The sequence below is a fragment of the Haliotis cracherodii genome, unplaced genomic scaffold, assembly GCF_022045235.1.
Source record: "Haliotis cracherodii isolate W230 unplaced genomic scaffold, xgHalCrac1.p SCAF_9, whole genome shotgun sequence".
NCBI lineage: Eukaryota > Metazoa > Mollusca > Gastropoda > Lepetellida > Haliotidae > Haliotis > Haliotis cracherodii.
The window spans coordinates 56,800,116-56,815,419 of NW_027266343.1; the positions used below are offsets into that span (position 1 = coordinate 56,800,116).

The 15,304-nt window shown below is 47.5% G+C and overlaps 2 protein-coding genes across 3 annotated transcripts; one reads left to right on the forward strand and one right to left on the reverse strand.

Annotated features, from left to right (window-relative positions):
- On the reverse strand, positions 1-4,794 carry LOC139452596 (galactosylceramide sulfotransferase-like). Of its 2 annotated transcripts, none has more exons than XM_071234122.1 (2): positions 4,646-4,794; positions 1-1,863 (listed from the first exon to the last, which is right to left on the reverse strand). In XM_071234122.1, the coding sequence occupies exons 1-2, from the start codon at positions 4,705-4,707 to the stop codon at positions 744-746; spliced, it is 1,182 nt and encodes a 393-aa protein (XP_071090223.1). In that variant the 5' UTR covers positions 4,708-4,794; the 3' UTR covers positions 1-743. The 2 variants fall into 2 exon arrangements, with proteins under 2 accessions (XP_071090223.1, XP_071090224.1); XM_071234123.1 differs by lacking the exon at positions 4,646-4,794 and adding an exon at positions 3,173-3,284.
- Positions 4,795-6,825: 2,031 nt separating this feature from the next.
- LOC139452005 (DNA-directed RNA polymerase II subunit RPB1-like) lies at positions 6,826-7,727 on the forward strand. Its single transcript, XM_071233284.1, has 2 exons — positions 6,826-6,909; positions 7,119-7,727. The coding sequence occupies exons 1-2, from the start codon at positions 6,826-6,828 to the stop codon at positions 7,725-7,727; spliced, it is 693 nt and encodes a 230-aa protein (XP_071089385.1).
- The last annotated feature ends 7,577 nt before the right edge of the window (positions 7,728-15,304 follow it).

Here is a 15,304-nt window from a genome sequence, read left to right on the forward strand (position 1 = left end):
CAGGCCCTCATGATCAAACCATGCGAGTCTTGCTGGAAAGGTACATACCTCATTATGTAATATTAAAAGAGGAGATTCTCGCGTCACAATAGATTAAAAAGCAATCGCTACAGCTGAGCGCTTATTTGTCGGCAAAACGCACAAGTAAAGCACACACGGTGTGTGAACATTGATATACAGCGTCTGAGGAGTCATCATAGTCTGTGCGACGCTGTTACGTAACATTCAGGACAACAGGTGTTTCGAACCAGATGAGCTTGTTCAGTTCTCGTAGGACTCGTCGTATATATACATACACGTGATATAGGTGCCATACTAAAAAGAGGACGAAGAAGTCTCTGGTAGTCATTCAAGACCATTTACTGGCAGTTGTTATTTCGTCGTCAAAGGCAAATGCAAGGCATGGCACAGTGTCAACACACGGACAGCACGTGGTTACATAAAAGAGTAAGAATCGGTTGCTTAAAAATTCGAATCGTTGAAAGGACAACGAAATGGCAGATAAACGAAATTACATGCACGTAGATCTCAAATTAATTGTCCTCCTTTTCTTTTACATACCGAGGACAGGAGTTGACCAGTTCCCAGTGATTGGGTGCCCGAATCTCAGATTAGATCCGGTTATGAATCTTGATCTGTAAAATACCATTTTCGTGCTGAACCCTTGCGACCGGGCTTCTCACCACACCACGCCGAGACCGTGATATAGCAGGGATATCGGTCAAATGAGCGTTAAATGCAACTCACTCTGCAATATACCTCCCTCTCACTAAGTTAATGAGGGGTACTGCATTCATTTGCATGAGGTCACAATCTTTTCTGCTGACAGTAAAATTTTCGTTCCACGTTGTCTTAGGTAGAAACAGTTCTTCTTTCTTTGTCGCTGTACAAAAATGTTCCATTTTCACTCTTAAATCTTTAAAGGTGTCCAGTTCCTCGTAAAATAATTTGTTCTTTTGATCTAGCTTTTTTAGAAGAATGTTTAAAAACCGTTTATACAGAATATGGTCCAGCCTTGCCCACTGTTTGTGTCGCTCCCTGTCTTCTCTTGTAAATGTCAGTGTGTTCCGTCTTTCCCCGTACTTGCGCGGGATATACAACATATCTTTTAACGTCCACCCAAGTAGCTGTTTCAGCATCAACATAGATTCGTCAAAGTATTCTACGACTATTACAAAGTCCAGTTCTGACACTAATTGATCAACATAGTCATACATGTAGGAAGTGTTCTTATATTCTTTGAACGGGTAACCGAAATCGAAGGTCATCCGATTGTTTGTGTACGAAGAAAGGGCGTGGCCAGGCTCATATCTTAATGGATCTTGCAGGTATGTTGACACCGGGTTATCCCCTGAAATCTTTTTCAGATATGATAAATGTCTGTAATAATGAAACGCTGATAGGAATTGTTGGAACGGTTCCCTCACTATACCGATATACCGCGTGTCGGCCGGGAAATATGGCGCAATGGACGTCTTCCGGTATACAACATGGCAGCAGAGGATGTCATACAGTCCGCTGGGGGAGTAGTGAAGAAACTGACTTTGATGTAGGTACGTAGATTGGCTAAATACATTTAATGTCTTCGGAACCATGACGTTCAAGTTACGCGAGATTCCAAATCTCATAAATATGTTCATAACGGTAGAGCTTGCTGCTTTGTGAACTTTCAAGAACACCACGTGATGGACTTCCGGTACAGTGACGTCATTCATGACTTCGTTAGCGATTGGTGGTTCAATATGAGTTTTTGATTGGGCACCCTTTTCACTCCTCTTCATGCGCATGCGCATGAGCACGGCGACGATGAGGCTGATACTGACGACGTACAGCAGCAACGTCCGTAGTCGCCGCCTCCGTAATCTGAAAAGGGATGAAAACAAAAGTCTACTAAGTCCATCGATTGATCAATCGTTGAAATTGATAGTATGACCGGAATACAAATACCATGCGTGTGGGTGTATCAGCTGGTCACATATAAAAGCAACGTCCTTGTGTTCCTAATCTGAGCTGACACACGATGAGGACCATTGTAACATACTTTCTGGTATTAACATGCAAATTATATATTATCTACCTGAGCTGGTATATGATGTCGACTATACCACCATCCCTGAGTTAGTATAAGATGTCGACTATTCCGTCATCCTAGTATATATCATATGATATATACTCGAGTTAGTAAAAGATGTCGACTATATACCGTCATCCCTGTGTGTCTTATATGTTCTGTACCTAAGTTGTCAGATGATGTCGAACATAGTAATATCCTAGTATATCCCATTCACATATACACTCTGAATGATAGGCCCATATATACATTCCAATAAAACAATCCTTAATGACCCATACACGTAAATCAATAAAACACTGATCCTTAATGGCAGACCCATACACGCATACAAATACAACACTGATTCTAAATGGCATACCAACACACGTATACCAATACAACATTGATTCTAAATGGCAGACCCATAAACGCATACCATTAAAACCCTGACCCCAAATGAGAGACTCACAAAATTATACCAATAAAATACCGATCCTAAATGTTTGTTTATGTGTTTGTTGTTTAACGCCGCATAGCTATATGGCGTCGGTCTGTAAAATAATCGAGTCTGGACATGACAATCCAGTGATTGACATCATGAGCACCGATCCACGCAATTAGGATCGATGACAAGCATGAACCAAGTCAGCGAGCCTGACCATCCGATCCCGTTAGTCACCTTTTACGGCAAGCATGGGTTGCTGAAGACCTATTCAACCCCGAAATCTTCACGGGTCCCGATCCTAAATGACAGACTCACACACGTATGTATACCAATAAAACACTGATGCTTAATGGTAGACAGCATACCTATACCAATAACAAACTAGCCCTATATGAGAGACCCTCATAATAAAACACTTCGTTTAAACATCTGTAACAGGTTGCGTGTTACACCAGAACACTCTAAACAGTCGTATTTCCTACCAGAACACGTTACATAATATCGTTATATTACGCATGAAGACAAAAGCAAGGTGTACTTATTGTAATACCTGAGCACCATAGTAGGTGCCTATCACATAGCGCCAGGCGCCAAGAATCACAACAACACGAGACACACCCCACACCTACATAGCTGTATATTCCTTTAAACCTTTTAACAGAACGTGTTCTTACCTGAACAATATCATGATAGACCCACAGCCTGCAGCAGCACCTAGACACGGTGGCTGTACAAAACAGCCTTTGAAACTTCATCTCCTTCCATTACCTCATAGTTCAATTTCATGGCAAGTTTACCTGTTGGCGCAGTGCCGCGTTGCAGTTGTCGGTGTAAATAATATCGTTCACCTCAGTCAGAAACATTCATCTGAAGCAACTGAGAAGAGAACCCTGCAGTTGTCATTGATTCCCATTGGCAACAGCAGGTACGCTGAGTCGCAGTTGCGCGTTGCTCTAGGCAATGGTGTGTTGTAAAATCAACAGGCAGTTTGCACAAACATCTGTGCGTGGATCTGAAGGGTCTATGCTACATAATCAAAGATTGTTCCCAAAGATTGTTAATAACAAAGCAGTCCATCAATAGTGTCCATTCTCCTACACTGGCGATTTTGTCCTTTGTCCTGTACTAACGATTTTTTTTCCATTGGCCTGTACTGACGATTTTGTCCGTTTCATTAATGTAATTAACAATATATAACCTAAAGAGTAATATGTAATTTATCTAATGTTCCAAGTATCAGGTTTGTTAGGTAATAATCATTTGGCTAGGGGTGAAAAACAAGATTTTTGTTCCCACATTTTCCTGTATACCTTAAACTTTTTCTATTGCATAAAGGAGGAATCTGTACGCAATTTTCATTGGGTAGTAAGCTTGCATGTGTGTGCGTGAATTTTCATGGAGTCAAAATTGCATAAATTGAAGGAAAAATGCATAATTTGACAATATTGGCTGTAACATTTTTATTAAGTCATTAAACTATCCAAATTATGTCTTTGATTACAGGTAATATGTTTGGTTATCTGAATTTGGCACACATTTTGTTTCATTTAACTGTTATTCGAATTCTCAGTGGAAACATTGGTAAAAATCATATTTTTTTACTTCATTTTCAAATCTTGTGAGTAGATAAAACACTAATTTTATTGAATTGTGACAATAAAACCACTATAACTGGGTATTAAAATCTGCCTTAACCATTGTACTATCCTACACAGAAAACAAAATGAAAATATATTACCTAGGGGCTGAGATATTGTATACAATGTTACCCCGCCCCCCAAAAAACAATTTTGACAAAAATTGCTTATTGAGATATGGTAGTAGATTTTGTTGATGTAGCACACACTTGCAAGCTTACTACCCAATGTAAATTGTGTACAAATACCTCCTTTATGCAATAGAAAAGGTTTAAGGTATACAGGGAAATGTGGGAACGAAAATCTAAACTAAGCCTCTTTTCTGCTGGTGGCCAACTGACTATAATATATGGGTACAATGTTATATTATTCTTGACGTGCAGTATGCTAATTTGAACTGTTTGCAATTGCCAAGGTGCGGTGTCATATTGAACTGCTTTGACTGACAGTGTAAGTTCGTTCTATTATTTATCATTCTGAAAACTGATAATTATTGTAAAGTGCTCTTACCGATATTCCATGGAATGCAGATCTTGAATTAACGGTGAATTTGAGTGGAAGTTTGCCGCCATTGTGTCCAGTCCTCTTGATGCTTAGCGTTCCAGTGTCACGTACCTCGATATGTTCGCCCCATATAGATCGACAAACAGCCGGGGCAAAAAGGCTACATTCAGTTATCCTGTAGTGTATGATGACAAGGGCTCGATATACATCGCATGCAGTTTAATTCATTACTAACAATACTGCGAGATTGATTATACACATGAACACCTACACACAATGAAGCAGGTTGCCGTGTCTATGCTGGCGGCTGAAGAGGTGCTCTTAACTAGAGTGCTTTGTTATCTAACTGCAATTTATTCAAATATACAGTACTACTTTTATCACACGACATCAAAACATGAAAATATTTATCAAATATCTAGCACCAATAAATACTGGGCATTTAATGATAAAAAAAAAAGAACAGTATTCGTTGTTAAGGGCTCCAGTTTACCCAAGGTGCAGATTCTCAAAGATTTCACAATATCTGAATGCCTTCCTATATGTATAGCTAATTCCACAACCAAGTAACACCCAAGTAAATATTTTTACTATCTCTTTTAGAAGTGCAGTTACAGTGAAAACTGATTTCGTCCCCAAAGTCTGTGAAAATGATTGGCTAAGGTTATCACTGAACGCTCATTCCACGCACTTCTTTAATCCCCAAATCAATCTTACATTGTACGTGGTAACCTTAATACGGTGGCTCATAAAGGACATGGAGTCTGTTTTTCAATATTTTGATATTTCACTTACTTTTATCGTAACCTGATTGATCACATAGTTGTATGACAAATCGTGTTAATTTGCAAAAGGTTACGATAACAGTAAGTGATTTTTCAAAATATTGAAAAACAGACTCCATGTCCCTTATGGGCCACCGTACCTTAGGGTATTAAAACACCATCCTGCACTCTTCAATTTGTTTATTCAACGCCTGACTGTGGGTAGATCGACAATACTTGCTTCAAAATACTTTCTTCCACATGTGACGTATCAGTGACAAAAATGATGTCCAATGCAATTCCTTATTTTGCCTCGTCCTACATGTTTGGGTGAATAACTGACTTTGCATGTGTTTGTGGCGGGTGCCCCGATGGGGCAGGATGCGATCACCTTTTCGTGAACTCCTGGGCCCACTTGCACAAAGCGATCTTAGCGCTGAGATGATCGTAACTCCCATACTTTAATATAGACTTACGATAATCTTAGCGCTAAGATGGCTTTGTGCAAGTTGGCCTTGGCACCATAACTGTTTGATAGTGTTACAGAAATACATGCTTATGATGTTGTCAGAATCGTTCAACTAACATATTCATATGTTTACGGAAATGGAATTGCCGCCTTTATTGATGCAGGCCTATTGAAGATTGGTTTTGTTATAGTGCAAACCCCATCCTGGTGTGAACCCACCATGATCCCACCTCATCCTGGTGTGGACCCACCATGATCCCACCTCATCCTGGTGTGAACCCACCTCATCCTCGTGTAAACCCACCACGATCTCACCTCATGCCAGTGTGATTAAACCTCATCCTGGTGTGAACCAACCTTATCCGTATGTGAAACCTCGCAAACCTCATCCTGGTGTGATCCCACCTCATCCTGGTTTGAACCCACCTCATACTGGTGTGATCCCAGCTCATCCTGGTTTGAACCCACCTCATCCTGGTTTGAACCCACCATAATCTCACCTCATGCAAGTATTATTAAACCTCATCCAGGTGTGAACCTACCTCATCCTGGTTTGAACCCACCTCATCCTGGTGTGATCCCACCTCATCCTGGTTTGAACCCACCTCATACTGGTGTGATCCCAGCTCATCCTGGTTTGAACCCACCATAATCTCACCTCATGCAAGTATGATTAAACCTCATCCAGGTGTGAACCTACCTCATCCTGGTGTGATCCCACCTCATCCTGGTTTGAACCCACCTCATCCTGGTGTGATCCCACCTCATCCTGGTTTGAACCCACCTCATACTGGTGTGATCCCACCTCATCCTGGTTTGAACCCACCTCATACTGGTGTGATCCCACCTCATCCTGGTTTGAACCCACCTCATCCTGGTGTGATCCCACCTCATCCTGGTTTGAACCCACCTCATCCTGGTTTGAACCCACCATAATCTCACCTCATGCCAGTATGATTAAACCCCATCCCAGTGTGAACCCACCTCATCCCAGTGTGAACCCACCTCATCCCAATGTGAACCCACCTCATCCCAATGTGAACCCATCTCATCCCATTGTGAACTCAACTCATCCCAATGTGAACCCACCCCATCCCAGTGTGAACCCATCTCATCCAAGTGTGAACTCAACTCATCCTGGTGTGAACCCACCTCATCCTGGTTTGAACCCACCTCATCCTGGCGTGATCGGGCATGATCCTGATGTGAACCCACCTCAAACCAGTGTGATTCAACCTCATCCCAGTGTGATCCCAGATCATCCCAGTGTGATCCAACTTCATCCCTGTGTGATCCAACCTCATCTCAGTGTGATCCAACTTCATCTCAGTGTGATCCAACCTCATCTCAGTGTGATCCAACCTCATCCCAGTGTGATCCAACCTCATCCCAGTGTGATCCAACCTCATCTCAGTGTGATCCAACCTCAACCCAGTGTGATCCCACCTCATCCCAGTGTGATCCAACCTCATCCCAGTGTGATCCCACCTCATCCCAGTGTGATCCAACCTCATCTCAGTGGGATCCAACCTCATCTCTGTGTGATCCCACCACATCCCTGTGTGATCCAACCTCATCCCTGCGTGATCCCACCTCATCCCAGTGTGATAGCACCTCATACCAGTGTGATCCGACCTCATCCCTGTGTGATCCAACCTCATCTCTGTCTGATCCCACTTCATCCCAGTGTGATCAAACCTCATCTCAGTGTGATCCAACCTCATCCCAGTGTGATCCAACATCATCTCAGTGTGATCCAACCTCATCCCAGTGTGATCCAACATCATCTCTGTGTGATCCAACCTCATCCCAGTGTGATCCAACATCATCTCAGTGTGATCCAACATCATCCTAGTGTGATCCAATATCATCCCTGTGTGATCCAACCTCATCCCAGTGTGATCCAACCTCATCCCAGTGTGATCCAACCTCATCCCAGTGTGATCCCACCTCATCTCAGTGTGATCCAACCTCATCCCAGTGTGATCCAACCTCATCTCAGTGTGATCCAACCTCAACCCAGTGTGATCCCACCTCATCCCTGTGTGATCCCACCTCATCCCAGTGTGATCCAACATCATCTCAGTGTGATCCAGCCTCATCCCAGTGTGATCCAACATCATCTCTGTGTGATCCAACCTCATCCCAGTGTGATCCAACATCATCTCTGTGTGATCCAACCTCATCCCAGTGTGATCCAACCTCATCCCAGTGTGATCCAACATCATCTCAGTGTGATCCAACCTCATCACAGTGTGATCCAACCTCATCCCAGTGTGATCCAACCTCATCCCAGTGTGATGCCACCTCATCCCAGTGTGATCCAACCTCATCCCAGTGTGATCCAACCTCATCCCAGTGTGATGCCACCTCATCCCAGTGTGATGCCACCTCATCCCTGTGTGTTCCAACCTCATCCCAGTGTGATCCAACCTCATCCCAGTGTGATGCCACCTTATCCCTGTGTGTTCCAACCTCATCCCAGTGTGATCCAACCTCATCCCAGTGTGATCCCACCTCATCCCTGTGTGATCCCACCTCATCCCTGTGTGATCCAACCTCATCCCAGTGTGATCCAACATCATCTCAGTGTGATCCAACCTCATCCCTGTGTGATCCAACCTCATCCCAGTGTGATCCCACCTCATCCCAGTGTGATGCCACCTCATCCCTGTGTGATCCAACCTCATCCCAGTGTGATCCCACCTCATCCCAGTGTGATGCCACCTCATCCCAGTGTGATCCAACCTCATCCCAGTGTGATCCCACCTCATCCCTGTGTGATCCCACCTTATCCCTGTGTTCCGACCTCTTCTCAGTGTGATCCCACATCATCCCAATGTGATCCAACCTCATCCCTGTGTGATCCCACCTCATCCCTGTGTGATCCCACCTCATCCCTGTGTGATCCCACCTCATCCCAGTGTGATCCCACCTCTTCTCAGTGTGATCCAACCTCATCCCTGTGTGATCCAACCTCATCCCTGTGTGATCCAATATCATCCCAGTGTGATTCAACCTCATCTCAATGTGATCCAACCTCATCCCTGTGTGATCCCACCTCATCCAAGTGTGATATCCCACATAATCCCAGTGTGATCCAACCTCATCTCAGTGTGATCCAACCTCATCCCAGTGTGATGCCACCTCATCCCAGTGTGATGCCACCTTATCCCTGTGTGTTCCAACCTCATCCCAGTGTGATCCAACCTCATCCCAGTGTGATGCCACCTCATCCCAGTGTGATCCAACCTCATCCCAGTGTGATGCCACCTCATCCCAGTGTGTTCCAACCTCATCCCAGTGTGATCCAACCTGATCCCAGTGTGATGCCACCTCATCCCAGTGTGATGCCACCTCATCCCAGTGTGATCCAACCTCATCCCAGTGTGATCCAACCTCATCCCAGTGTGATGCCACCTCATCCCAGTGTGATGCCACCTCATCCCTGTGTGATGCCACCTCATCCCTGTGTGATCCAACCTCATCCCAGTGTGATCCCACCTCATCCCTGTGTGTTCCAACCTCATCCCAGTGTGATGCCACCTCATCCCAGTGTGATGCCACCTCATCCCTGTGTGATGCCACCTCATCCCTGTGTGATCCAACCTCATCCCAGTGTGATCCAACCTCATCCCAGTGTGATCCAACCTCATCCCAGTGTGATCCCACCTCATCCCTGTGTGATGCCACCTCATCCCTGTGTGTTCCAACCTCATCCCAGTGTGATCCCACCTCATCCCTGTGTGATGCCACCTCATCCCTGTGTGTTCCAACCTCATCCCAGTGTGATCCCACCTCATCCCAGTGTGATGCCACCTCATCCCTGTGTGTTCCAACCTCATCCCAGTGTGATCCAACCTCATCCCAGTGTGATGCCACCTCATCCCAGTGTGATGCCACCTTATCCCTGTGTGTTCCAACCTCATCCCAGTGTGATCCAACCTCATCCCAGTGTGATGCCACCTCATCCCAGTGTGATCCAACCTCATCCCAGTGTGATGCCACCTCATCCCTGTGTGTTCCAACCTCATCTCAGTGTGATCCAACCTCATCCCTGTGTGATCCAACCTCATCCCAGTGTGATCCCACCTCATCCCTGTGTGATGCCACCTCATCCCTGTGTGATCCAACCTCATCCCAGTGTGATCCCACCTCATCCCTGTGTGATGCCACCTCATCCCTGTGTGATGCCACCTCATCCCTGTGTGTTCCAACCTCATCCCAGTGTGATCCAACCTCATCCCAGTGTGATCCCACCTCATCCCTGTGTGATGCCACCTCATCCCTGTGTGATCCAACCTCATCCCAGTGTGATCCCACCTCATCCCAGTGTGATCCAACCTCATCCCAGTGTGATGCCACCTCATCCCTGTGTGATCCAACCTCATCCCAGTGTGATCCAACCTCATCCCAGTGTGATCCAACCTCATCCCAGTGTGATCCAACCTCATCTCAGTGTGATCCAACCTCAACCCAGTGTGATCCCACCTCATCCCAGTGTGATCCAACCTCATCCCAGTGTGATCCCACCTCATCCCAGTGTGATCCAACCTCATCTCAGTGGGATCCAACCTCATCTCTGTGTGATCCCACCACATCCCTGTGTGATCCAACCTCATCCCTGCGTGATCCCACCTCATCCCAGTGTGATAGCACCTCATACCAGTGTGATCCGACCTCATCCCTGTGTGATCCAACCTCATCTCTGTCTGATCCCACTTCATCCCAGTGTGATCAAACCTCATCTCAGTGTGATCCAACCTCATCCCAGTGTGATCCAACATCATCTCAGTGTGATCCAACCTCATCCCAGTGTGATCCAACATCATCTCTGTGTGATCCAACCTCATCCCAGTGTGATCCAACATCATCTCAGTGTGATCCAACATCATCCTAGTGTGATCCAATATCATCCCTGTGTGATCCAACCTCATCCCAGTGTGATCCAACCTCATCCCAGTGTGATCCAACCTCATCCCAGTGTGATCCCACCTCATCTCAGTGTGATCCAACCTCATCCCAGTGTGATCCAACCTCATCTCAGTGTGATCCAACCTCAACCCAGTGTGATCCCACCTCATCCCTGTGTGATCCCACCTCATCCCAGTGTGATCCAACATCATCTCAGTGTGATCCAACCTCATCCCAGTGTGATCCAACATCATCTCTGTGTGATCCAACCTCATCCCAGTGTGATCCAACATCATCTCTGTGTGATCCAACCTCATCCAAGTGTGATCCAACCTCATCCCAGTGTGATCCAACATCATCTCAGTGTGATCCAACCTCATCACAGTGTGATCCAACCTCATCCCAGTGTGATCCAACCTCATCCCAGTGTGATGCCACCTCATCCCAGTGTGATCCAACCTCATCTCAGTGTGATCCAACCTCATCCCAGTGTGATGCCACCTCATCCCAGTGTGATGCCACCTTATCCCTGTGTGTTCCAACCTCATCCCAGTGTGATCCAACCTCATCCCAGTGTGATGCCACCTTATCCCTGTGTGTTCCAACCTCATCCCAGTGTGATCCAACCTCATCCCAGTGTGATCCCACCTCATCCCTGTGTGATCCCACCTCATCCCTGTGTGATCCAACCTCATCCCAGTGTGATCCAACATCATCTCAGTGTGATCCAACCTCATCCCTGTGTGATCCAACCTCATCCCAGTGTGATCCCACCTCATCCCAGTGTGATGCCACCTCATCCCTGTGTGATCCAACCTCATCCCAGTGTGATCCCACCTCATCCCAGTGTGATGCCACCTCATCCCAGTGTGATCCAACCTCATCCCTGTGTGATCCCACCTTATCCCTGTGTTCCGACCTCTTCTCAGTGTGATCCCACATCATCCCAATGTGATCCAACCTCATCCCTGTGTGATCCCACCTCATCCCTGTGTGATCCCACCTCATCCCTGTGTGATCCCACCTCATCCCAGTGTGATCCCACCTCTTCTCAGTGTGATCCAACCTCATCCCTGTGTGATCCAACCTCATCCCTGTGTGATCCAATATCATCCCAGTGTGATTCAACCTCATCTCAATGTGATCCAACCTCATCCCTGTGTGATCCCACCTCATCCAAGTGTGATATCCCACATAATCCCAGTGTGATCCAACCTCATCTCAGTGTGATCCAACCTCATCCCAGTGTGATGCCACCTCATCCCAGTGTGATGCCACCTTATCCCTGTGTGTTCCAACCTCATCCCAGTGTGATCCAACCTCATCCCAGTGTGATGCCACCTCATCCCAGTGTGATCCAACCTCATCCCAGTGTGATGCCACCTCATCCCAGTGTGTTCCAACCTCATCCCAGTGTGATCCAACCTGATCCCAGTGTGATGCCACCTCATCCCAGTGTGATGCCACCTCATCCCAGTGTGATCCAACCTCATCCCAGTGTGATCCAACCTCATCCCAGTGTGATCCAACCTCATCCCAGTGTGATGCCACCTCATCCCTGTGTGATGCCACCTCATCCCTGTGTGATCCAACCTCATCCCAGTGTGATCCCACCTCATCCCTGTGTGTTCCAACCTCATCCCAGTGTGATGCCACCTCATCCCAGTGTGATGCCACCTCATCCCTGTGTGATGCCACCTCATCCCTGTGTGATCCAACCTCATCCCAGTGTGATCCAACCTCATCCCAGTGTGATCCAACCTCATCCCAGTGTGATCCCACCTCATCCCTGTGTGATGCCACCTCATCCCTGTGTGTTCCAACCTCATCCCAGTGTGATCCAACCTCATCCCTGTGTGATGCCACCTCATCCCTGTGTGTTCCAACCTCATCCCAGTGTGATCCCACCTCATCCCAGTGTGATGCCACCTCATCCCTGTGTGTTCCAACCTCATCCCAGTGTGATCCAACCTCATCCCAGTGTGATGCCACCTCATCCCAGTGTGATGCCACCTTATCCCTGTGTGTTCCAACCTCATCCCAGTGTGATCCAACCTCATCCCAGTGTGATGCCACCTCATCCCAGTGTGATCCAACCTCATCCCAGTGTGATGCCACCTCATCCCTGTGTGTTCCAACCTCATCTCAGTGTGATCCAACCTCATCCCTGTGTGATCCAACCTCATCCCAGTGTGATCCCACCTCATCCCTGTGTGATGCCACCTCATCCCTGTGTGATCCAACCTCATCCCAGTGTGATCCCACCTCATCCCTGTGTGATGCCACCTCATCCCTGTGTGATGCCACCTCATCCCTGTGTGTTCCAACCTCATCCCAGTGTGATCCAACCTCATCCCAGTGTGATCCCACCTCATCCCTGTGTGATGCCACCTCATCCCTGTGTGATCCAACCTCATCCCAGTGTGATCCCACCTCATCCCAGTGTGATCCAACCTCATCCCAGTGTGATGCCACCTCATCCCTGTGTGATCCAACCTCATCCCAGTGTGATGCCACCTCATCCCAGTGTGATCCAACCTCATCCCAGTGTGATGCCACCTCATCCCTGTGTGATCCAACCTCATCCCAGTGTGATCCCACCTCATCCCAGTGTGATCCAACCTCATCCCAGTGTGATCCCACCTCATCCCTGTGTGATGCCACCTCATCCCTGTGTGATCCAACCTCATCCCAGTGTGATCCCACCTCATCCCAGTGTGATCCAACCTCATCCCAGTGTGATCCAACATCATCTCAGTGTGATCCAACCTCATCCCAGTGTGATCCCACCTCATCCCTGTGTGTTCCAACCTCATCCCAGTGTGATCCAACCTCATCCCAGTGTGATGCCACCTCATCCCAGTGTGATCCAACCTCATCCCAGTGTGATCCAACCTCATCCCAGTGTGATGCCACCTCATCCCAGTGTGATGCCACCTTATCCCTGTGTGTTCCAACCTCATCCCAGTGTGATCCCACCTCATCCCTGTGTGTTCCAACCTCATCCCAGTGTGATCCAACCTCATCCCAGTGTGATGCCACCTCATCCCAGTGTGATCCAACCTCATCCCAGTGTGATCCAACCTCATCCCAGTGTGATGCCACCTCATCCCAGTGTGATCCCACCTCATCCCTGTGTGATCCAACCTCATCCCAGTGTGATCCAACCTCATCCCAGTGTGATCCAACCTCATCCCAGTGTGATCCCACCTCATCCCTGTGTGATCCAACCTCATCCCAGTGTGATCCCACCTCATCCCTGTGTGTTCCAACCTCATCCCAGTGTGATCCAACCTCATCCCAGTGTGATGCCACCTCATCCCAGTGTGATCCAACCTCATCCCAGTGTGATCCCACCTCATCCCTGTGTGTTCCAACCTCATCCCAGTGTGATCCCACCTCATCCCAGTGTGATCCCACCTCATCCCAGTGTGATGCCACCTTATCCCTGTGTGATCCAACCTCATCCCAGTGTGATCCCACCTCATCCCTGTGTGATCCCACCTCATCCCAGTGTGATCCCACCTCATCCCAGTGTGATGCCACCTTATCCCTGTGTGATCCAACCTCATCCCAGTGTGATCCAACCTCATCCCAGTGTGATCCAACCTCATCCCAGTGTGATGCCACCTCATCCCAGTGTGTTCCAACCTCATCCCAGTGTGATGCCACCTTATCCCTGTGTGTTCCAACCTCATCCCAGTGTGATCCAACCTCATCCCAGTGTGATGCCACCTCATCCCAGTGTGATCCAACCTCATCCCAGTGTGATGCCACCTCATCCCTGTGTGATCCAACCTCATCCCAGTGTGATCCCACCTCATCCCAGTGTGATGCCACCTCATCCCAGTGTGATCCAACCTCATCCCAGTGTGATCCCACCTCATCCCTGTGTGATCCCACCTTATCCCTGTGTTCCGACCTCTTCTCAGTGTGATCCCACATCATCCCAATGTGATCCAACCTCATCCCAGTGTGATGCCACCTCATCCCTGTGTGATCCAACCTCATCCCAGTGTGATCCCACCTCATCCCAGTGTGATGCCACCTCATCCCAGTGTGATCCAACCTCATCCCAGTGTGATCCCACCTCATCCCTGTGTGATCCCACCTTATCCCTGTGTTCCGACCTCTTCTCAGTGTGATCCCACCTCATCCCAGTGTGATGCCACCTCATCCCTGTGTGATCTTACCTCATCCCAGTGTGATCCCACCTCATCCCTGTGTGATCCCACCTTATCCCTGTGTTCCGACCTCTTCTCAGTGTGATCCCACATCATCCCAATGTGATCCAACCTCATCCCTGTGTGATCCCACCTCATCCCTGTGTGATCTTACCTCATCCCTGTGTGATCCCACCTCATCCCTGTGTGATCCCACCTCATCCCAGTGTGATCCCACCTCTTCTCAGTGTGATCCAACCTCATCCCTGTGTGATCCAACCTCATCCCTGTGTGATCCAATATCATCCCAGTGTGATTCAACCTCATCTCAATGTGATCCAACCTCATCCCTGTG